Genomic DNA, 22487 nt, shown 5'->3' on the forward strand with positions numbered 1-22487 from the left:
TCAGTCACTGAAGTACAGCTCCTACCCTTTCTTTCTTCTTTCCTCAAACATTTCTTACCTACCAAGAAACTATAACCAGTCAACATGGTTATGAAAGATAAAGTGATCCAAATTTAGACAACACTGCAGTAGGGATACACAGAACTCGTTCCCCAAAAAGGGGATTCATATTTGGGGATCCATGCGAGACTCAGGAGCACCTTACATATGCTCACAGACATGGTATCTCCCTATACAGCATCCTTTTGCATGCATCCAGAAGGGAGCCTCATGCAGCACTATTTCTACACACAGACATTGCATTAACTTATTTAAATGCCAGTCTTAAATTAGTTACATTCTTAAATGTGCAAGTCAGCAAGTATATTAAAGTAATTTCATATATAAGATTTAAGGTAGTTCTGCATGCAAAAGTAAAGCCCACATTGTCTGCAATTGCTTCCTGTATTTGCAACAGTAAAACGGGAATAGGAATCACCCATCTCAGGGGTTGCTTACTACACCACTCTTCATCAAAAAGATACTAAGCAATGTGTGAAGTGTTGAAAACAATAAAACAAAATTCAATCAAATAGAAACTAAAACAGCAACAGAAGAAGAAGATCACACAGTGGCAATTGTAACAAGCAAACAACTTGTTGACTTGTAAGTATACCATACATTGTTGGTAGGGTATACCTATATATAATGGCACTTGTATGTATCCTCCAATTGCATTTTTATCATAAAATAATATTTTTAAGGCATGGAGGATAGGTGTCTATGGATTTCAAATATTTTAAAATATTGTTTTAAAATCACTTTAACATAAAATCAAAAGGAAGAAGGTGGGTAATTGGTAATTTTTGCAAAGAACAGGAAATACTACAGTAAATACTAGGGAAGCATTTGTTGGTGGTTTGGTTGCGCACATCCATTCTTAATAGTACTATTAGCATCAATCATTTGTTGGCATGGGGAGGAAGCTACCCTTAAACAACCAATGGGCTCCGGCAACACTGAGGCCTGCACTCATGGCTCATAATCCTGTGATAGAAATCAGAAGCACAGCCCTCGTAGCTGAAACTCCAAAATGTGGAACTTACATGTAGCATATGCATACGCATACGCATGTAATTCCAAATCTGAAAAGGGCCATGAGTGTGGAAGCCTGTGTTTCAACCCGCATCACTGTAACTAGATCAGGGCATTTTGGTATGGGGTTGCACTACATTAACTTCAGATCTACAGCAGTTTCAAAGGACAATAATTATTTGTGTGTGTTCTGTTTCATACATTAATTGAATATTCTCTATCTAGTTTATTGTAATAATTATCCACATGTGTTTAAAATGAGGTTGTTAGCTTAAAAAACCCTTTAAAACAATAAATATAAACATAAACGATATAAAATTAGGAAATATACCACTTAGAATTATAAATGCTGCTGGAAATAATATAAGATTTTAATTATTTGGGCTACTAGTTCATCGCAAACCAGACTAGGACATGTTTTTAGAGAGTATCCCACCCCCCACAGCTGACAGCCATTTAAAGGGCAAGAGATTTTAAAGACAAAGTTTGTGGTCATTTGAACTGAAAAAGAAAATTCACAAATGCATTCCCCAAAATGTTGTACAAGAAATTATATCACTGTATAGAAGAGAAGCAAATTAATCTGCAACTTGTTTATTGAGCTGGATGCAAGAGTCAGGTTGTAACCGTTATATCCTGTTTAAAAATACTACAGTCTTATTGTATCTGGCAATCCTTTATGGTGATTAGTGAAGAAGGATGTACAGAGACTCTAATTGCAAACAGCTGGAACAGCTGGTCAATTCGGATTTTGCCAATTTGTTTGATCTTGTGGCAGATATCTTGCAAGTTTGACTGACCTTGCAGTTGAGCTGATATTGCAGAAACATGTCCATCTTACTGCTGGTTTGGTTTTTAGTTTAAGAGTGTATTCAATGTAAATTAATGTGTTTGTATAAACAATGGGGATTTAGTTGTGGTTGTTGCTTGGCATTAATTGCTTTCATCATTTTGATTTCTGCTTATTACTAGTCACTTCTGTGCAAAATGACCTTCTCATGTCAAAAAGAGGAAATATTTATTTGTTTTGCTCTGTCTTGTCCCTTGAATTTTGTTGTTGTTCTATAAACTAAGCTTGTAGTCTCATTTTAAAGATTTAATGAAATTCAAGCTCCTGGTATGTTTTTGCTGCAATAAACTTGCATAAAAATCCCTTTGGAATTGGTTCTAGAAAAGCTTTCCAACATAAGATGGTTATCTCTAAATAAGGTGTAATGTTTAGTTGATTAAACAAACTGATTACTTGATTAAAAATCTTTACCGTTCTCAGTTAAAACTCTGGCCCTGATTAATCAGCCATGCTGCGCAACATGGGAAGCTGTCCAACTCTTGGTTGGTGTTGCTTGTGACCCATCCCATCCCACCTCACGGGGGGGGGGGGTTCTCTGCCAATTCCTGGCTTTGGCTGGCCCAGCTGGTAGTAAAGAAATTCAGTGATTGCCCTTGCTGTTGCCCATGCATCCAAATGCATGCTGAGACAGAGAGTCCCTCAGCCTCCTCATGCGGGGAAGGCTACTCAGCTGAAGGAAAGGGAGGCCTGAGAGGAGCTACAGACAGGTCAAAATGGCAGAGACTCAGGGGTGCAGACATCACTCTCCGACTGAGATTTGTTACCCATTAGATATTTTAAAGAGGAAATTAAAACAAAACTATAGGGAGTACAATTCCCATCCTTTGACAGTGTCTGTGTGTCTGTCTGTCTTTTTAAATAATGACACTTTTATTAGTTGTGTGGATTTCAATCTTAAATTTCAGGGAATTATGTCATGAGCCAAAACACTATCGATTCCTCTAGGTTAGTTTCTTAGGGTGATACCGTATGTAGCACTGTTTGTTAGTTTTAAGCTCTGTTAATTCACTAAACATAAAGTGGGGTGGTGGTGTTTCCATCCAAATGATGGGCTTTATCCATCTGCAAATGTGATTAATAAGTTAATCGATTAAGCAATGGGGATTTCATATGATAAATTAAGATTTATTTAATTGAGCAATAGCTCTAAACCTAGAAAATGAGACAAAGAAAGGCTTATGTGTAATGCAGTAAAGCCCCAAGACACTGTGATCATTGGGTGAAAAATTCCGATTTGTACATTTTGAAGACAACGGTGGAAGCAGTGATGCGTTTTCTTGGTTCTTAATTTCCTCCTCTAGCTCCTGGCAGAGCTGATGAAAGGGAAGTGGAGTGGTGGAGGTAGAGACTAAGTGCCATGAGGTTCAAGCCTGCCTTCGAAGTCACACCTTGTGACTGGAAGCTTTCTCGTCTGTCTGTCGGCGCCAAAAAGGCTACCGCCTTTCCCTAGCAGGGCAACAGTGCTTTCAACAATTGCATCGCAGACAGAAATTCAACAAGTGAAGACTCCCCGCTCTTCTTATAGTTTCAAGCCAGGAAAAGCCAGACTCGTTGAATTTGCGCATACCCTGAGCAAAGAGTCCCGCTAGGAAAGAAGAGTGGCGAGCTCATTGTTTGCGATACGCATCGGTTATGTACGTGCCCCTCTGCACATGCCCAAAAGAACTTTCACCTTTTATTTGCATGTTCCAGCGCTCAGCCTTAGCACGCGAAAGAGGTGCTGGAGCCAAGTCCTGCATTGCCTGAGAGCACTTGAAAGCATCCCCCCACCCTCTCCATTTTAATCCCGCGGTCAGAAAGGCAACATTAGAGAGCCTGGGAGAGCAACGAGCTCCCCTCTTAACTTCGTGGAGCGTGCTTGTTTGTTTACATGCCCTCGCACTGACACCGTTGTGCAGAAAAGCCGCCAGCCGAAGCCCGCTTTCTGCCCTCGAGGCAGTGGGAATCTCTCCGCCCGCCCTTTTCTTCTCGGCTTCATTTTCACGCTCCCTTCGGCCAGCTCGACTGGCTGGAGATAAACCCCCCGGAGGCGGCAGGCAAAAGGGAGGAGGGAGTTCAGTTCTCCATACACAGATACAGGCAGGCGCACGCGCCGGGCGCGCTCTCTGAGGGAGGGTTACTGCACTCAAGCAGCGGCGACTTTGCTCTTTAAATTGGTCTCAAAGCCGATTACAGCTGATCTCCCACGTGATATTTCCCCTTCTGGCTCCTGGCGGAGTTGGGGGGGAGGCGGGGGTAGAGAGACCAGAGAGGAAGGAGTGGGGAACCTGACGAGCTTGGCTCGACTGTGAAGAAGCGCCAGCGAAGAAGTGAGCCTCTCGGAGAACTTTTCTGGACCAGGCTGCGCTAGGCAGCGTCCTTGGCTAGGAGTTAGGGATGCGCCGGGCGCGTAAAGGAGTGCTGAGGAGCCTGGAGCCCCTCAGGCTCGAAGGGGAAGAGCCTAGCTGCAGCTTTCGGCAGCAGTAGCGCCCAGGGGCGGTGGCAGCAGCGACAGCACCGCCACCCAGGACTGAGGAGAGCGCCGGCGCCAGGCTCCTCAGCTGCGCGCCACAGCGGAGGGTGGCTCTCTTGCCCTGGTGCCTCGCCTTCGCCGTCAGAGGAGCCGCGCATATGAGGCGCTGCTGTTGCTCTTGCTCGAAAGCGGGCTCCCGCTGAAGGGAAGCGAAGCGCCAGTTTCTGGAAGCACCATGCAGAAGAGCGTGCGCTATAACGAGGGACACGCCTTGTACCTGGCCGTGCTGGCCCGCAAGGAGGGCACCAAGCGCGGTTACCTGAGCAAGAAGACGGCGGAGACGAGCCGATGGCATGACAAGTGGTTTGCCCTCTACCAGAACATGCTCTTCTACTTCGAGAGCGAGCAGAGCGCCCGGCCCGCGGGCATGTACATGCTGGAAGGCTGCAGCTGCGAGAGAGCACCGGCCCCCAAGGGCGCATCCACCGGCAGCGCCAAGGACGCGGCTCTGGACAAGCAGGTAGTTGCTGCCCCTCCCCCAGCCCCACAATCAAGCCGCGTCCCGCGGGGTTTCCTGCCCTCTCACGCGCGGACCTCCAACTTCGCTACCCGACTCTTTCCGCCCAGCCTCGTGCGCCTCGTTTGATAGAAAGCAGGCAGCTCGAGAGAGGACGGAGCAGGGTGTGCTTGCTTGCCTGCTTGCCTGTACGCAGTGAAGTGAAGTCTACAAGACACGGGCGTCGTTGCGCGCGATCCACTGTAGACGGCACGATCTTACATCGTCTCTCTTCCGCAGATTCTGATCTGCCCACTTTCTATCAGATGAGTGCGCGAGGCAGGCGGAAGAAAGAGGGACCTGGCGGTGTCCCCCACTTTGCAAGCCTCAGGTCCCGAAAGCTTGCAAGTTTGAAAGGTTGCGAATGGGTGTTGTGCTCGCCACCAGCTCTGCGCCTCCGTAAAACAAAGAGAAGCGATATTTTTCTTCGCATCTGCCTTGTAATAAGATATGAGATTGCCAGTGGAGATTTCGAAGTAACCTTGACTTTCCTATTCCCCCTGCCCCCCATCACACAGCATGTTGCAAGATCACTTTCGAGCAGCGCATTTCTACATCGCTTCCAGGCTCCAGCTACCTGAAAACCGCACCCTCTCCTATGAAAGCTCTTCTCAATGATTTTGGCCACCCTGGGGGAGTGGGAAAAAGTCAGCCCTTCATGCTCGCACCAGGAGTCCACCACCTGAGAACCAGGGGTATAGCTAAACTTGAGCGGATGGGTTCAAAGAACCCAGGCGCCCCCGCCCCCCCCTTTAACTAGTGCACCCTGCATTTAACTTCAGGCTGCAGTTAAATGTACCCTCCCCATTTTCTTCATTATCTCCCTCACCCAGAGGGGCCGCCCGGGAGAGGGGTGAACCTGGAGCCCCTCCCCCTAGCTATGCCCCTGCTGAGAAAAGAGTCATGATCTAGGAATAGTAGAATTCTCTGTGACATCTCCTTTATTTTTAAGCACTTCATTATCTTTATTATTGGACATCCACTACTGTGGGTACCTGCTGAGCTACTTAATCTACCTGCATGCTGGTATGGTCTTGCCCTGCCCTGCCCATCCCAGATGTGTGTGTGGGCAAGTTGCAGTTAAATGTACCCTGAGCATTTAACCAGAGCCATTTTGATGTGTGTGGGCAAGTTGCAGTTAAATGCAACCTGAGCTTTTAACTATTTAGAGCCATTTTGTTCTTTATTACTTTGTTGTTACTTAGAGCTGAGCTACATGTGAGCACTGTAAAATATTCCCCTTAAGGGATGGGGCTGCTCTGGGACTCTTTGCTGCATGCTTGCATTGCAGAAGGTCTCAGGTTCCCTCCTGGCATCTCCAAGATAGGGCTAAGGGAAACTCCTGCCTGCAACCTTGGAGAAGCTGCTGCCAGTCTATGTAGACAATCCTGAGCTAGATTGGTCTGACTCAGTAGAAGGCAGCTTCCTATGTTCCTATGAGATTCAGGGACCAAGAACTGATCCAATAGAGTCATGATGTGCTTGAAGCTCAAGGTGCCTATGAAGAGCAGCCTAGCCTTCTCATCTAAGAAGCAAACATTCAGCCCTGCATAGGATGAAATAATGATTAGAAGCTCAGCAATCCATAATCCATATACATTAGAAAGGATTCATAATGCCATCTTTATTACTGTCTAAATGAAGTTTTTGTGCCTTAAATATGTTGTTATGATTTTTTGATTGTTGATCAAATACAGCCTATGGTATCTACTTCTGTAGGAAAATATACCCTCTAGAATTAGTCTAAACAAGCAGAATGTTTGAGAGTGCGTTCTCAAATTTCTCCACTTGGAGAGTGAGATTATGTGAAATAGTTTGGAATGTGTAAGCATCCAAATATCGCATCCAACTACTCAGTTTAAGTGCTTGGATACAGAGAGACCTGGCACTTCTGAGCCATTTTAAATCCAGAATGAAGCAAACGGTAAGAAAAACAAGAACTGTTCCTTGTACTGTTTGTGTGCTGATTTATACACTGTAGTATTTAACTAAGCTCTGCTTAGGAAGTTGCCTCCACCTGTTTCTAGGGACTCCTCCTTCCTTCTGCAGCCCCCTAGGCTGTATTCCATGCCACTGCTGATGCTCCCTTGATGCTCACAAATGCTTTTTCTGGGTTTCAGGAGACTGCAGTAAGGAAGGACTGCAGCTAACTCTTGTACCATAATCACTATGGATGTTACCCATTGAATTTTGATGGCCACAAATAACAAATCTGCCTTGTTTCTTTAAATATAATCCTAATCTAGATTGTATATGGACAGAATAGGCCCAATTCTCCAGATGTTTATGATAAACTATAGATCCAAAGACTTCAGTGGCAGTTCTTTTGAGAGCCAGGACAACTCCTGAATGTAAGGATTTGAAAAATCTACCTGTATTTACCCAGATAGAAGACTATCCTGAATTTAAGACAACCCCCTTTTAAAATACAAGTCAAATATAGGTTATACTATTTACTTGGCCTGTTCATGTTGGTAGTATAAGAATTTCAACGTCGGAATATCCTGCCCTCCACCCCAATCAGGAGATATTAGACCATGGGGGCAAATGCCCCGGGTAGCATCCTGGTGGTGGGGGCCCTTTAATTCACGACCCAGTGCTGGCATGGGGGTGGTTGCGCAGCGCAGAGATGATTGGGAGTTTGGGGTGGGGGCTGGGAGGGAGTGTGGAAGTGCTCGCTGGAAAGCACACGTGCTTCTGGGGGTTGGAGTCCCACGCAGGACTTCTCCCTTCTACACTGTGGCCTAGCCTCTTGATGGTGGGGATAGGGAATACTGATATCGGAATTCCAATATTACCGACATGCACTGGCCTACTATTTACCCCAAAGGAAGAGGAACCTGAATTAAAGACCCCCAAATTTGTAACATCAAAAAACTTTTGGGGGGGAAAACCTAGTCGCGGATTAAGGTAAATCCAGTAATAACTCAGAGATAATGAGTATTTCATGCAGATTTTAGTTTCCAAAGATTTGGAAACAGAAGCAGGAGGATTAAATATCAGTAATGGATATCTTTTCTTCTTCTTCAATTGGTATCTGGAACTTGAAGTAGGGATAGTCTAAATCTACAGATGGTCTTACTTCTACAGCTTGAGAAGAGCCTTCCTGCTGACATAGGTCATAAACAGCTAAAGTTAGCTCAATTAACTTGACACAATAAGGGCAAATTATGTTAACCAAATACAAATGATATGGGCTGTAGAATAATAAAAGAGGCAGTACTGATGGGTCAGCTATTCCATTCCAGTCTCTTGGCAAAGCATTACTGCAAGAGTCACTTTTGATGACTTCATAGTCTTTGCATTGCTACAGCCTGAGTAAGAATTTGTGTCTGATATAGGTGCTGATCAGTCACTCCTTGACTTGTGAAATCAAACAGGTGTCAGTTGCTTTGGAAGTGATGGCCTTTTTCTTGAAGGATGCTTTCCGAAACTGCAAGCTTTTGACATTTTTCTGTGATGAGAATAACATCTTGATTGGCTTCAAAAATCTTCCCACTCATTTAACCTGTAATGAAAGCCATTGTTTTGGTGCTGCTCCAGTTTAGGCAGCAATTCTAAGGGCATTCTAATGAAGTTAGGTCCATGGAAATAAAACAGACTTTCAAATGAATACACTTAGGATTGGGAGATCTGTGTTCTAAAGTGTATTTAGTGGGTTTCAGTTTAGTTAACAGGATTCAAGCCTAAAAATGCTTAGCTAGTTCATACTCCATCCTTTTAACGAGCTGCCAGTCTACACCCACACGTGAAATATCTAATTTTATGCTTTTACACTTGCATTTGGGGGTGACTGTTGCAGAGGAGGAAATATTTCCTCCCTCCTTTCTCACTGAGCACAAACTTTTTACTTGTTCTTGATGTGTTCTGCTATTGCAGATGGAAATTGTCTTGGCAAAACTGCGCAAAAAAGTGGGTGTGTTTTTCATCTTAATCCTAAACATATTTTAATTGAAAACAAGTCCCATGGGTTAAGTGGAATGTATTTCTTCAAAAAATAAAATGGCTTAGTATCTTTGTTCTAAGGACATTCCATCCTGGGTCATGTATTATTTGCGACAGTCTTGATATTGGCATAACACTACAACTCTTGGCAATGGAGTAGCACCAGAAGCTGTACACTACTTTGGAACTTAGTTATGCCTCTGCACCTGCTGTTCAGCCCCAGTAATGAATTATAAGGGCAAAACTGCCACACTGCCTGAAGCAATAGAGGGATTCTGTGTAGCCTGTTACCCCTGCTAATTGAATAAATAGGCACTTTTAAAAAGAGCAGCTGTGCCTGTCCCAGCACACTGTTTTTTCATTGGCTGTTGCTGGTGTCTGCCTTGTGTTTCTTTTTAGACTGTAAGTCCTTTTAAGAAAGGGAACTGTCTCATTTATTTTTCTATGTGAACCATTTTCATTTTATTTTTAGATGAAAAGTGGTATAGAGACATTTGTAGTAATAACAGTAATAAATAGCCTGTGCCTGTAGATACTGCTGCAACATTGGGCTGATCTCTACATAGTGTTTTCCTGGCAGAAAACAAGACTGATGACTTCAACACACATGTGTTATGCACTTCCTCTGCAAAAGTAATTTAAAGTAAATAATGCCAGAAATAGAATGTATTGGGAATGGAGGCAAGCAGGGAGGCAAGCTGATCGATCAATAGCATTTCAGGCAGGGACTCGAGCAGATTGTGAGCAGTTTGGCTGCAACTGAGCGACAGGTTGCTCAGATTGATGAGCCGGGCACTTTATTAACAGCAGTACAACAACCATCATCGTGGTTTTGTTCAAAGATCAGAGTGGCATGCCAGACTGCTCCTACCACAACTGCCCTCCCATTCCCTCACTGGGCTCAGGCTCAAAAAGCTCAAGGTAACCTGAGAGCCAAGCAGGCCCAAGGAGAAATCTAGGACCAGTCAGGAGCCACTCAACCCTATTGTTGGCCGTCCTGTTTTCAGGCCGACTGAATTCAGAAATCAGAGGTGGATTTAGAATTAGAGTGTGGCCCTATGCTTAGCTTCATTTTGGGGCCTTCCCTGGACCCAACCCTATTTTGAGAATAAGCACAACTCACCACTGTGAAGCTGATGACCAGGTGAGTGGTATGTATGCTGTCTATGTGCACATTTCTCAAGGCCCTTGCTTCTTAACTGTAAATTCATATCCTGCTTAGGTTTACCACACACAGACCTCTGTCCTCCTCCCCCACAGGTCACTCAGCCTGTTCTCCCCAGCCAGGCCAGCAACTTAACCTCTTGGCTCAAGGAAGGGTAGCCAGCTGCTGAGCCAGCCTCTTTGTAGGGATGTGCATGGAACCAGTTATCCCCGTTCAGCTCGAATCTGGACTGGATTCGAACCACCCTGGCAGCTCGGGCTTGATTGAGCCAGGGGTTCTGGTCTGACCCACAATCTGTAAAGGGGAATCTGGCTAGGGTTCCCCTTTATAAGTACAGGGGATTCCCTATCCTGTGAAGGGGAGGGGCAGGCTTTTTTAAACCTTCAAATGAAGTGGCAGAGGCAGCCACTGCCGCGGTGGAAGCATCAGTGGCAGGGGCTCCTCCGACTGTCCTGGCGGCCTCCCAAATGACAGTCCAGGCCAGCTGCGGTCCTGTTCGGGCTTCCATGCATGTGCAGAGGCCCGGGCCGCAGCTGGCCCAGACTGTCATATTGGAGGCTGGCGGGGTGGTTGGAGGAGTCTCCACCACCACAGCGGACACCTCTGCCTCTTCAAAAGCCTTTCTCTGTACTTGTAAAGGGGAATCCTAGCCAGATTCCCCTTTACAAATATAATCCCTGAGTCGGCCTTTAGAACCGGGAGATAGTCTGGTTCAAACTTGGAACAGCACCCCCACTTTGGACTAGCACTGCCCGAACTGGTCTGGCTCCATGCTGAGCTGGCTCGCACATTCTTATCTCTTTGCATGCTGGTACAGCGGTGTGTGCATGGTATCCCACTCGCTTGAAGTTCTCTACGACTGCTAACATGTATATGTTGATTTTCAACAGAAGGTTTCACAGTGGTTTTCAAAGTAAAATAAATAATAGGATGCTCCCCTGTCCCAAAGGGCCCACAATCTAAAAAGAAACACAAGGTAACACCAGCATCAGCCACTGAAGGAATGCTGTGCTGGGGTTGGATATAGCCATTTGCTCTCCCCATGATAAATAGAAGAGATTCACCATTTTAAAAGGTTCCTTTTTACAGGGGTAACTGCTAACTGAGTACAGTTAGTTAGCTAACTTCTAACTTCTCACTGCCGCCGCCACATGAAGGAAGCAAGCTGCACCTGCTGGGTCTACCTATCCATGCTCCTGCTTCATGTGACTCTCCAACCTGCCGCTGGGGCAGAACATCTACTCTGGTTTTCTGACTGGATAGATGGTCGGTCAGTAGGATGATGGCAGGCGGAAGAGAGACAAAGGAAAAGAAGCTGTTCGTGAGAGCAAAGCAGGGTTGCTCTTTGACAAGGTTGATAAAGCAGGGTTGATTTTTTTTTTTTTTAAATCAATTCGTAAAGAACCTAGGTAAAAGATGAAAATTTGTCATAACTTCTAAGTATATTTGATGAATATGTTAACAGTAATACAGGTGAAACTCGGAAAATTAGAATATCGTGCAAAAGTCCATTAATTTCAGTAATGCAAATTAAAAGGTGAAACTGATATATGAGACAGACGCATTACATGCAAAGCAAGATAAGTCAAGCCTTAATTTGTTATAATTGTGATGATCATGGCGTACAGCTCATGAAAACCCCAAATCCACAATCTCAGAAAATTAGAATATTACATGGAACCAAGAAGACAAGGATGAAGAATAGAACAATATCGGACCTCTGAAAAGTATAAGCATGCATATGTATTCAGTACTTGGTTTGGGCCCCTTTTGCAGCAATTACTGCCTCAATGCGGCGTGGCATGGATGCTATCAGCCTGTGGCACTGATGAGGTATTATGGAAGACCAGGATGCTTCATTAGCGGCCTTCAGCAATTCTGCATTGTTTGGTCTCATGTCTCTCATCCTTCTCTTGGCAATGCCCCATAGATTCTCTATGGGGTCAGATCAGGCAAGTTTGCTGGCCAATCAAGCATAGTACACTATACTTTTCAGAGGTCCGATATTGTTCTATTCTTCAATCCTTGTCTTCTTGGTTCCATGTAATATTCTAATTTTCTGAGATTGTGGATTTGGGGTTTTCATGAGCTGTACGCCATGATCATCACAATTATAACAAATTAAGGCTTGACTTATCTTGCTTTGCATGTAATGCGTCTGTCTCATATATCAGTTTCACCTTTTAATTTGCATTACTGAAATTAATGGACTTTTGCACAATATTCTGATTTTCCGAGTTTCACCTGTATATGGGGATGAGAGATAACAGACCTGATCAGTCCTATTCTGCAAGTGGTGCAGGTATATCCTTCTAATAAACTATCTAATAAACAGATAATAATAAACAGATAATAAACTGCTTCTAATAAACTATCTCTAAATAATGTAAACAGCCAACAAAACCAGTATGAAGATAGAAAGTCAGCAGGGGAAGAGGCAACTCCCTGTGTATTGCACAGAGTGCCACATGTATGACTATTTGCCCCACGGGCAGAAGTCATGGGTGTGTGCTCAGTGCAAGGAGCTCCTGGCTCTCAGGGAACAAATTAGTTCCCTTGAGACCAAGGTGGTGGATCTGGAGAAGCTCAGAGAGACAGAGAGGCATGTGGATGAGACCTTTAGGGACATGATAGAAGCATCCCACGCCAGGGCTGGTAGCTCCTCTGCTTTCAGGGAAAATGAAGGGCAAGGAAGACATCGGTCTGAAGAAGCGGGAAATGCTCCTTTTGAAGGGACCCCTTCCATGGATGATGAACCCATATCCTCTCACACGGGGATACTCCTCTGGGGGAGTGGGGGCCTCCTTGTAGTGGGCGATTTGATCATTAGAGGTATAGAGAGATGGGTTTGTAATCCGTGTGTTGACCGCACAGTGACTTGCGAAGGTTGTGGACATCACGCAGTGTCTAGATAGGCAGTTAGGCAGTGCTGGGGAGGAGACAGCTGTCGTGGTGCATGTCAGCACCAATGATGTGGGCAAATGTAGTCGGGAGGTCCTGGAAGCCAAATTTAGGCTGATAGGTAGCATATTGAAGTCCACGAGCCCCAAGGTAGCATTCTCAGAAATGATACCTGTTCCACGCACAGGTACAGTGAGACAGACAGAGCTGAGGGGTTTCAATACATGAATGAGACGTTGGTGCCAGGAGGAGGGGTTTAGATTTGTTAGGTACTGGGATATGTTTTTGGGGCAAGCAAGTCCTGTACAAAGGGGATGGGTTGCACTTGAACCAAGATGGAACCAGACTGCCGGCGCTTAAAATCAAAAAGGTTGCAGCACAGCTTTTTAAAATGACGCCTGGGGAATACCCGTGGGAGCTGGGCAGTATCCTGTTTGGCAAAAGCCATTCTTTAAAGTGTGAAGGTGCAAAGGATTCAGATAAAACAGAAGGGGACACAGCAGAACCACATAAAGAGCAGACAGGAGCCTGTGCCAGCTGGTCAAAGAGTCAAAAGAAAGATAGCATACATCAGGTGAGAGATTCAGCGTATAGGTGCTTATATGCCAATGCCAGAAGACTCCGAGCCAAGATGCTTGGTTGCTAACATAGAAATAAATATAGTGGGCATAACAGAAACATGGTGGAACAGTGAGAACCAGTGGGGCACTGTTATCCCTGGATATAAACTCTATAGAAAGGACAGGGAGGGGCGCCTTGGAGGTGGAGTAGCACTGTCTGTTAAAGAAAGGATAGAATCTAACAAGCTAGAAAACCGAGGTGGACTCGAGTCCTCCACAGAAACCCTGTGGGTGACAGTACAAGGCCTGAAAGGAAATGTGCTTCTGGGGACATGCTATCGCCTTCCAGATCAAAATGCTGACAGTGACTCGGAGTTGCAGCAGGAAATCAGGGAGCCGTCAAAGAGAGGCAGGGCTGTAATAATGGGTGACTTCAATTACCCACACATAGACTGGGAAAATTCACAGTCAGGTAACGACAAAGAGGTCAAATTTCTAGATACGCTAAATGACTGTGTCCTAGAACAGTTGGTCTTGGAACCAACCAGAGAGAAGATGACCTTGGACTTAATTCTGAGTGGCACCCAGGACCTGGTGCGTGATGTCAGTGTTATGGACCCTTTAGGGAACAGTGGCCATAGTGCCATGAAATTCAGCATACATACGGGGAGAGAATCACCCAAGGAAGTCTAACACAGACATTTTGAATTTCAGAAGAGGAAACTTCTCCAAAATGAGGAGTATGGTGAAAAGAAAGCTGAAAGGGAAAATCACAAGGGTCACTTCGCTCCAGAGTGCATGGAGTTTACTCAAAACCACAATAATAGAAGCCCAGTTAGATTGTATACCCAAAAGGAGGAAAGGTACCACTAAGTCCAGGAGGATGCCAGCATGGCTAACAGGTACCATCAAGGAAGCTATAAAAGGCAAGAAGACTTCCTTCTGAAATTGGAAGGCCTGTCCAAATGAAGAGAACAGAAAGGAACACAAACTGGCAAAAGAAATGCAAGGTGATAATAAGGGAGGCAAAAAGAGAGTTTGAGGAATATTTAGCTAAAAGTATCAAGGGGAATACCAAAAACTTCTTTAAATACATCAGAAGCAGGAAACCTGCCAGGGAGGCGGTTGGACCATTAGACAATGAGGGAGAGAAAGGGATTATTAAGGAGGATATGGAGGCTGCAGAGAAGCTCAATGAGTTCTTTGTGTCCGTCTTCACAGAAGAGGATACTGAGCATATACCTGTTCCCGAACCAGGCTTTTTAGGGATGGAGGCTAAAGAACTGAGTCACATAGAAGTGACAAGAGATGATGTTCTAAACTGTCTGGAAAAACTGAAAGCTAACAAATCACCAGGTCCGGATGGCATGCATCCAAGAGTCCTCAAAGAACTCAAACGTGAAATTGCCGACCTCCTTGCTAAAATATACAGCTATTTCCTGAAATCGGGCTATGTACCAGAGGACTGAAGAATAGCAAATACAACACCGATTTTCAAAAAGGGATCCAGCAGCGATCCTGGAAATTATAGGCCTAATAGCTTAACATCCGTTCCAGGCAAATTGATGGAAAGCATCCTCAAGGATAAAATTGTAAAGCACATAGAAGAACACACCCTGCTGTGAGTGAACCAGCATGGCTTCTGCAAAGGTAAATCTTGCCTCACCAACCTTTTGGAGTTGTTTGATAGTGTCAACAAGTGTGTGGATCAAGGTGATCCAGTTGACATAGTATACCTGGACTTCCAAAAAGCTTTTCACAAAGTTCCTCATCAAAGACTCCTGAGGAAACTTAGCCGTCATGAGATAAAGGGACAAGTACATGTGTGGGTTGCTAACTGGTTGAAAGACAGGAAACAGAGGGTAGGTATAAATGGAGAGTTTTCACAATGAAATGGAGGGAAGTAAGAAGTGGGGTCCCCCAGGGATCTGTACTGGAACAGGTGATTTTTAATTTATTCATAAATTATCTAGAAGCAGGGGTAAGCAGTGAGGTGGCCAGATGTGCAGATGATACCAAACTCTTTCGGATAGTGAAACCCAAAACAGATTGTGAGGAGCTCCAAAAGGATCTCTCCAAACTGGGGGAGTGGGCGACAAAGTGGCAAATGTGGTTCAGTGTTGGCAAGTGTAAGGTGATGCACATTGGGACAAAAAACCCTAACCTCAAGTATACGCTGATGGGATCTGAGCTGTCAGTGACTGACCAGGAGAGGAATCTTGGGGTCGTGGTGGACAGCTTGTTGAAAGTGTCGACTCAATGTGCGGCAGCTGTGAAAAAGGCCAATTCCATGCTAGGGATCATTAGGAAGGAGATTGAAAATAAAACTGCTAATATTATAATGCCCTTATACAAAACTATGGTGTGACCACACTTGGAGTACTGCGTAAAATTCTGGTCATCACATCTAAAAAGGACACTGTAGAACTGGAAAAGGTGCAGAAGAGGGCAACCAAGATGATCAGGGGCCTAGAGCACCTTTCTTATGAGGCTAGGCTACAACACCTGGGGCTTTTTAGCTTAGAAAAAAGACTATTGCGGGGAGACTTGAGAGAGGTCTATAAAATCATGCATGGTGTGTAGAAAGTGGATAGAGAGAAATTCTTCTCCCTCTCCCATAACACTAGAACCAGGGGTCATCCCATGAAATTGATTGCCGGGAAATCTAGGACCAACAAACGGAAGTACTTTTCCACACCACGCATAAGCTTGTGGAATTCTCTGCCACAAGATGTGACATCCAACAACCTGGATGGCTTTAAGAAGTGTTTGGATAACTTCATGGAGGATTGGTCTATCAACGGTGACTAGTCAGAGGGCTGTAGGCCACCTCCTGCCTCAGAGGCAGGATACCTCTGAGTACCAGTTGCAGGGGAGTAACAGCAGGAGAGAGGACATGCCCTCAACTCCTGCCTGTGGCTTCCAGCGGCATCTGGTGGGCCACTGTGCGAAACAGGATGCTGGACTAGATGGGCCTTGGGCCTGATCTAGCAGGGCTGTTCTTATGTTGTTATGGTGTACATGCAGCACACACTCACTCACTCACTCAAGCCCTTGCTCCCCCCGCACCAAGTGCAAAGACAAAGAAGGTCAGTGAATGAACAGAGGATTTGGGGGGGATGGAGCAGATCTTAGCAAGGAGGAAGAGTCTAGATATAAATACAAATACATGGGATGGGGAGGGAGGAGACTCAAAAGTGATACCAAAAGTGAACAGAAGATATTCATGAAGTCCTGAGGAAACATTTTCAGAGTATGGCAAACAGCTATAATGGTGGCAGGCTGTAAGAGAGACCCCATTTGGGAATATTTTAATGAAGTGCTATACCTGTTGGTAAGCAAGGCATGTGTGTGAAGTGCAAACAGTGCAACAATGAAATGCAAGGACTGGTTGCCCAAATGAAACAGCATTTGAGGAGTGTGTACCTATTATAGTGTGTACCTTCCTTCTAAAAATGAAACCTACATCTCTCTCTAAATATGTATTAAGGTTACATTGGACAACAAGAATGTACTTTTATAGAAAATAATGATTAAATAGAATCTTCCTGAATAATAATTTAAATTGTGATTTAAATAAATCATTAAAATTGAGTCCTTTGTGGAGTGATTTAAATCATTATTTAAATCTATTTGATTTAAATCAGATCAACCCTGTAGCAAAGTGTGGTGAGCAAACAAAATGTTCTAGCTGCTCCCCAGAACTTTGGACGCCACAACAAATGCAGAATTTGTTTGGTCTCCGAAATAGTTGCATGTTCTCTGTGAAAGTCCCTAGTTGACAACCCTAGCTCCTCCCCTTTAAGGTTGCCAATTCTCCAGGATTGACATCAATCTCTAGTCGACTACTGAAAGCAAGCCTAGAGGTATGATGAAAAATATTAGGAAGAAACGGCTTCAGTTAGTTGGTAAAAACTCTGCAAGCACTGCTGTGTTTACCACTGTGTTAACTATTGTTATATATTAATAATCAGTGCTGCAATCAATGGTGCAAGGTGGAAAAGCTTAAGGATAATGTTAGCAGGCATCGTGATAACATATCCATCTACCAGTGGTGTATTTAAAGAGGAAATCATGCAGAAGGAGTGGATTATAAGAATCCAAGCTGAGAGAGCGGGGGAGGAAGTTCCTTTTGCCTTTTCTTTTTCGAAGTAAACCAGGATTCAGCTATGGTGGCGGCTGTTGCTGCTCTTGAGAAGCTTGTGCATCTGGCTTCCTTGCTCACTCATCTTGTGTGCACATTCCCGAATGAGGAGGGGAGAACAGAGATACTAGCTAGGCAGGCCAGGTCAGGTCTTGACAAATTTCCTTTGGATCTAGGAGTCAGCTCAAACATTGAGAAGCCAGATAATGGACTCTTGACAAAATTACTGGACTGAGGGACAGTGCAAGTGGGGAGAAGGTAAATGGGCTTCTCATAATCCACTTTACAGTTAATATATATATATATTCATTCATTCATTCATTCATTCATTCATTCATTCATTTATTATCCCGCCCTTCCAAAAATGACTCAGGGCGGTTTACCTCAAAATAAAAACAATTAAAATCAATAATTAAAATCAAAACTAAAAGAATTAATTAACGAATTAAAATCATTTAAACATTAAAACCATTAACATTAAAATCATTTAAAACCAACATTACAATTTTAAAACCATAAATCTAATTAAAACCCTGGGTGAATAAATGTGTCTCCAGTGCCTTTTTAAAAGTTGCCAGAGATGGGGAAGCTCTTATTTCAACAAGGAGTGCATTCCAAAGTCCAGGGGCAGCAATGGAGAAGGCCAGTTCCTGAGTAACTGCCAAACGAATTGGCGGCAACCGCAGACGAACCTCTCCAGATGATCTTAACAGGGGGTGGGGCTCATGGTGAAGAAGATGTTCTCTTAAATACCCAGGGCCTAAACTGTTTAGGGCTTTGTATTTTGCCTGGAAACATATCGTCAGCCAGTGTAGTTCTTTCAACACAGGAGTAACATGGTCTCTCCGAGATGACCCAGAGACACACCTGGCTGCCGCATTCTCGACCAACTATAGTTTCCGGACTACGTACAAAGGCAGCCCCACATAGCGAGCATTGCAGTAATCCAGCCTAGAAGTTACCAGCATATGTATCACTGTTTTTGTTGGAGATGAACTTCCAGTGCATTGACCTTTTGCACCAACTGTCCTAATGACCACTAGGGGCATTGGGAATAGAGACAGTGAGTAAGGGTCTCCCTATCTGTCCCTACTCTATAACCCCATAACTGACTCTGCAGCACTTCCTGTGCTGAGTCACAATCCTTTCTTTCTTCCTAGAGAGCAGATGGAAACATCTCTCTTTGTCCCCTTACCTATCCATTATGTAGTCCTTTAGATTAGATATAGGTCTTTCCTATCTAAGTGTATTTAACCAATAAATATTTAGTGTTTAGTCATACAAGAATCTCCATGTGTTTTCTCTAAATAGCTGCAATATCCAAACCATCCTCTGCTACCTACTCTGTAACTGAAGTGTGTGCTCATTCCTTAGTGCTCTGCCGTTTTACCTATTGTGGGTAAAAATCAACAACCTCTAACAGTTTTGAGGTCATTCGACTCAAGAAACGGATGCAGCTGGTGTATAATCTGAAGCGGATAAAAAGCACCTCTGGCCACTTCCTCAGCCTGAGGTTTTGATCCAGAAACACCCCCAGACTGTATACCTGTTCTTTCTAGGGGTGCATGACCCCATCCAGAACCGGCAGATCAAAATAGTCTCCCGAGTTCTGACCCTGCACAATAAGTACCTCCATCTTATCTGGATTCAGCCTCAGTTTGTCATCCCTCATCTAGCCCATTACTGCCTCCAGGCAGGAATTTAGGGAAGTTATACCTTCTCCTGATGATCTCTCCCATAGTTTCATGTATATGTTAAAAAACATCGGAGACAATATGGAGCCCTGAGGGACACCACAGGAAAGTTCAGATTTGGAAGAACAACAGTCTCCAAGGAACACCATCTCGAATCTTCCCAAGAGGTAGGAGCGGAACCACTGCAAATCAGTGCCTCCCACCCCCCAATCCCTTCAGACGTTCCAGAAGGATACTATGGTCAATAGAATCAAAAGCTGCCAAGAGATCCAAAAGGACCAATGGAGTCACACTCCCTCTGTCAATTCCCAATTATCATCCATCAGGCTGACCAAGGTAGCCAGTTTGAAAGAGGTCTAGAACAGAACATATTTAGAACAGAAATGGGGCTTCCTGGGACAAATACATATTTTATTAACTAACTCTACCTCTGAATATCCTAGTCTAGGTGCCACAATTAAATTTCTAGGTGCATGGCTCTGTGGCCCCTGGGATTTGTCAAGCCCTGGTCTAGGCATGGTACAGGGGCATTGATTAGCATGGTGTATGGGACACCCTTTCCTCATATTTACCCAGCAGCCTGCAGCTGCTGTTGAAAGGACTGTGTACAGCAGAAGCTGAGCAAGGCTCCACACTGTCTTTGCTGATGGGGGTGGAGAAGCTGCTGAAGTCTCTGTCAGCAAAGATGACCACCTCACGCACATGCACACACCAACACACACCACCCAGCCTTCTCCTTCATTTGCCTTCACAGCTCCCCCTCTATCTTCTTGAGGAGGAAAGTGGGGTACGGTGGGGAGGGCAAAAGCTCTTCACTGGAAGAGTCAGTCTCTTGACTCTCACACAGCAGTTCAACTCCTCTGAGCAGCAGTTGGACAAAAGCCATGAAGGCCCTCCTGTTCTTCAGGGGCCCCAAAGGCCACTGTACCATTATGAATCTGCCACTGCGGTATGTAGAGGAGATGGCCTCTTAACAGGGTTTTCTTATCCCAGGGGTTTCCAACCTGTGGTACTTCAGATGTTGCTGAACTCCGACTCCCATCATCCTTAGCTGCAGTTTATTGTGGCTGGAGATAATGGGAGTTGTAATCCTATGTAAGTCTATTTCTCTATACCAATTTCATCAGGAAATGGCATGACCCCCCTAAGTGCCGGCCTGGAAGCGATATTGGGCTGGATTAGGGATAACAAACTGAAGTTGAATCCAAACAAGACGGAGGTACTGTCTGTAGGGGGTCGGGATCCAAGAGATGGTATAGATCTGCCTGTTCTGGATGGGGTTTCACTCCCGCTAAGAGATCAGGTTCGTAGTCTGGGAGTGCTCCTGGATCCCAAACTCTCCCTGGTTTCTCAGGTTGAGGCTGTGGCTAGGAGTGCTTTTTATCAGCTTTGGCTGATACGCCAGATACGTCTGTTCTTGGAGAGTAGTGACCTTAAAATGGTGGTACATATGCTGGTAACCTCTAGGCTTGACTACTGTAATGCACTCTATGTGGGGCTGCCTTTGTACGTAGCTCGAAAACTACAATTGGTACAGAATGCGGCAGCCAGACTGGTCTCTGGGTTTACCTGAAGGGACCATATAATACTGATTCTAAAAGAACTGCACTGGCTGCCCCAGGGCTTTGGAACGCGCTCCCTGCTGAAATAAGAGCATCTCCTTCTCTGCTTTCTTTTAGGAGGACCCTGAAGACGTACTTGTTTTCCCAGGGCTTCAACTGAGATTAACTTTTTAGATTTTAATGTGTTTTTAACATGTTTTTATCTAATTTTTATCTTATGGATTTTAAATGTGTTATATTTTATGTTTTAATTCTGTACACTGCCTAGATATTTTTATACTAGGCAGTATATAAATTCAATAAATAAATAATAAATAAAATAAATAATAACAATTCAGCAATATGTGGAGTACCACAGGTTGGGAACCCCTGTCTTAACATTATGGAAACAATAGAAAAGTAGAGGTGCAAATACTATCATTTCTATATATTTCTTGGCCATCTTTAAATAAGAGGACACCTTTTTGTTGGGTGGTGGAGTAGTGGTTAAAGTACATAAATGCAAAACAACTAATGCAGCTATGAGTGAACACATTTGATTGTATTACATATGCCCAGGGATGTCATCACAGTTGAGTGTGTGCCTTCTAAGAACATGAGCTCTGGGGCCATGAGGGGCTACTTTCACTGCCTCCCATGCCACCTATATTGCTCAACCCCACTCCCATGCTCACTCTAACTCAGTGCTGTGGCAGGAAACAAACCAATCTGTTGAGTGTTGGCGGTGGAGAGTGGCAAGTTAATGGTGGGTGGGGGAGCAAAGCAAAGGAGAGGAGATCATCATCACAAAAAATTTGCAATTAAAGTATAGTTTTGATTGAAGATTTAATAGGCTCAAGAATAACTTCTTCAAAACCAAAAATTTGCTATTGATTTTTAAAAGCAGAAAAATTGTTATAAAATATAGGAAAAAAACATGCCCAACAAGATTCTGACTAAGGAAGAACCAGTGCTACTCTGCTGGGCTGCTGCATTGCAGATTAACACAGCTCTGCTGTTCATTCATGGGCCAGGATTTTTGTTCCTGAAAGTGCTTCCTGCAACCTAGTAGTAGGTCCTTGAGGGTTGCAAGACTCTCGGGGACCTACTTCTGGTCTGTGAGTGCTTCTGGGGGCAGGGAGATAAGCAAAAATTGCCCCACCTGGAGGGTTTTCACACCCAGCTTTTGGATCCCATTTCTTCCGGAATGGAGGTATGCATTCACATATTGGCCAAATTTACCCCAAAGTCCCTGTGAGCTATCGGGGAGCACTTCACACAAAATTCGGATTTTTCATTAAGTGTTAGAGTGCAGCCTGATTTATATACTGGATTTTAAAAAATCTCCTTTTTGTGTCGTGTGTTTGGGGCAACTTTGAAATCGCAGTAAAGCCTCACAGAAAACCTGCGGGAAAGCTCCTGGTGGATAAATCTACTGTGTTATTCACAGGGAGTGCTCCCACACTGCACCAGCACAGTACCAGAAAGTGCTGCTGCTTTCTTATCAGGATGCTGTCCGTTTTTTCAGTGAAATCGGCTTCCATGTAAGTACAGCACAGCCTAAACCTGGTTACCTCAATAACTTTTTTAAACTGAACAATAAAA

The 22487-nt window shown here is 44.4% G+C and overlaps 1 protein-coding gene and 1 long non-coding RNA gene across 3 annotated transcripts in view; one reads left to right on the top strand and one right to left on the bottom strand.

Annotated features, from left to right (window-relative positions):
* The window catches only part of LOC128342975 (uncharacterized), a 115597-nt gene extending 110766 nt beyond the window's left edge, over positions 1-4831 (bottom strand). Inside the window, exon 1 of the long non-coding RNA XR_008315280.1 lies at positions 4696-4831. This is a non-coding gene — a long non-coding RNA (uncharacterized LOC128342975). The remainder of the gene's footprint in view (positions 1-4695) is intronic.
* RASGRF2 (Ras protein specific guanine nucleotide releasing factor 2) overlaps positions 3901-22487 on the top strand; it is a 179979-nt gene continuing 161392 nt past the window's right edge. Inside the window, exon 1 of one of the 2 annotated variants that reach the window (XM_053291216.1) lies at positions 3901-4896. In XM_053291216.1, coding sequence (XP_053147191.1) covers positions 4612-4896 — 285 coding nt within the window. In that variant the 5' untranslated portion in view covers positions 3901-4611. The remainder of the gene's footprint in view (positions 4897-22487) is intronic. The other variant, XM_053291215.1, reaches the window with a different exon arrangement.

This window comes from Hemicordylus capensis, chromosome 2 (assembly GCF_027244095.1).
Source record: "Hemicordylus capensis ecotype Gifberg chromosome 2, rHemCap1.1.pri, whole genome shotgun sequence".
In the NCBI taxonomy this organism is placed as follows: Eukaryota; Metazoa; Chordata; class Lepidosauria; order Squamata; family Cordylidae; genus Hemicordylus; species Hemicordylus capensis.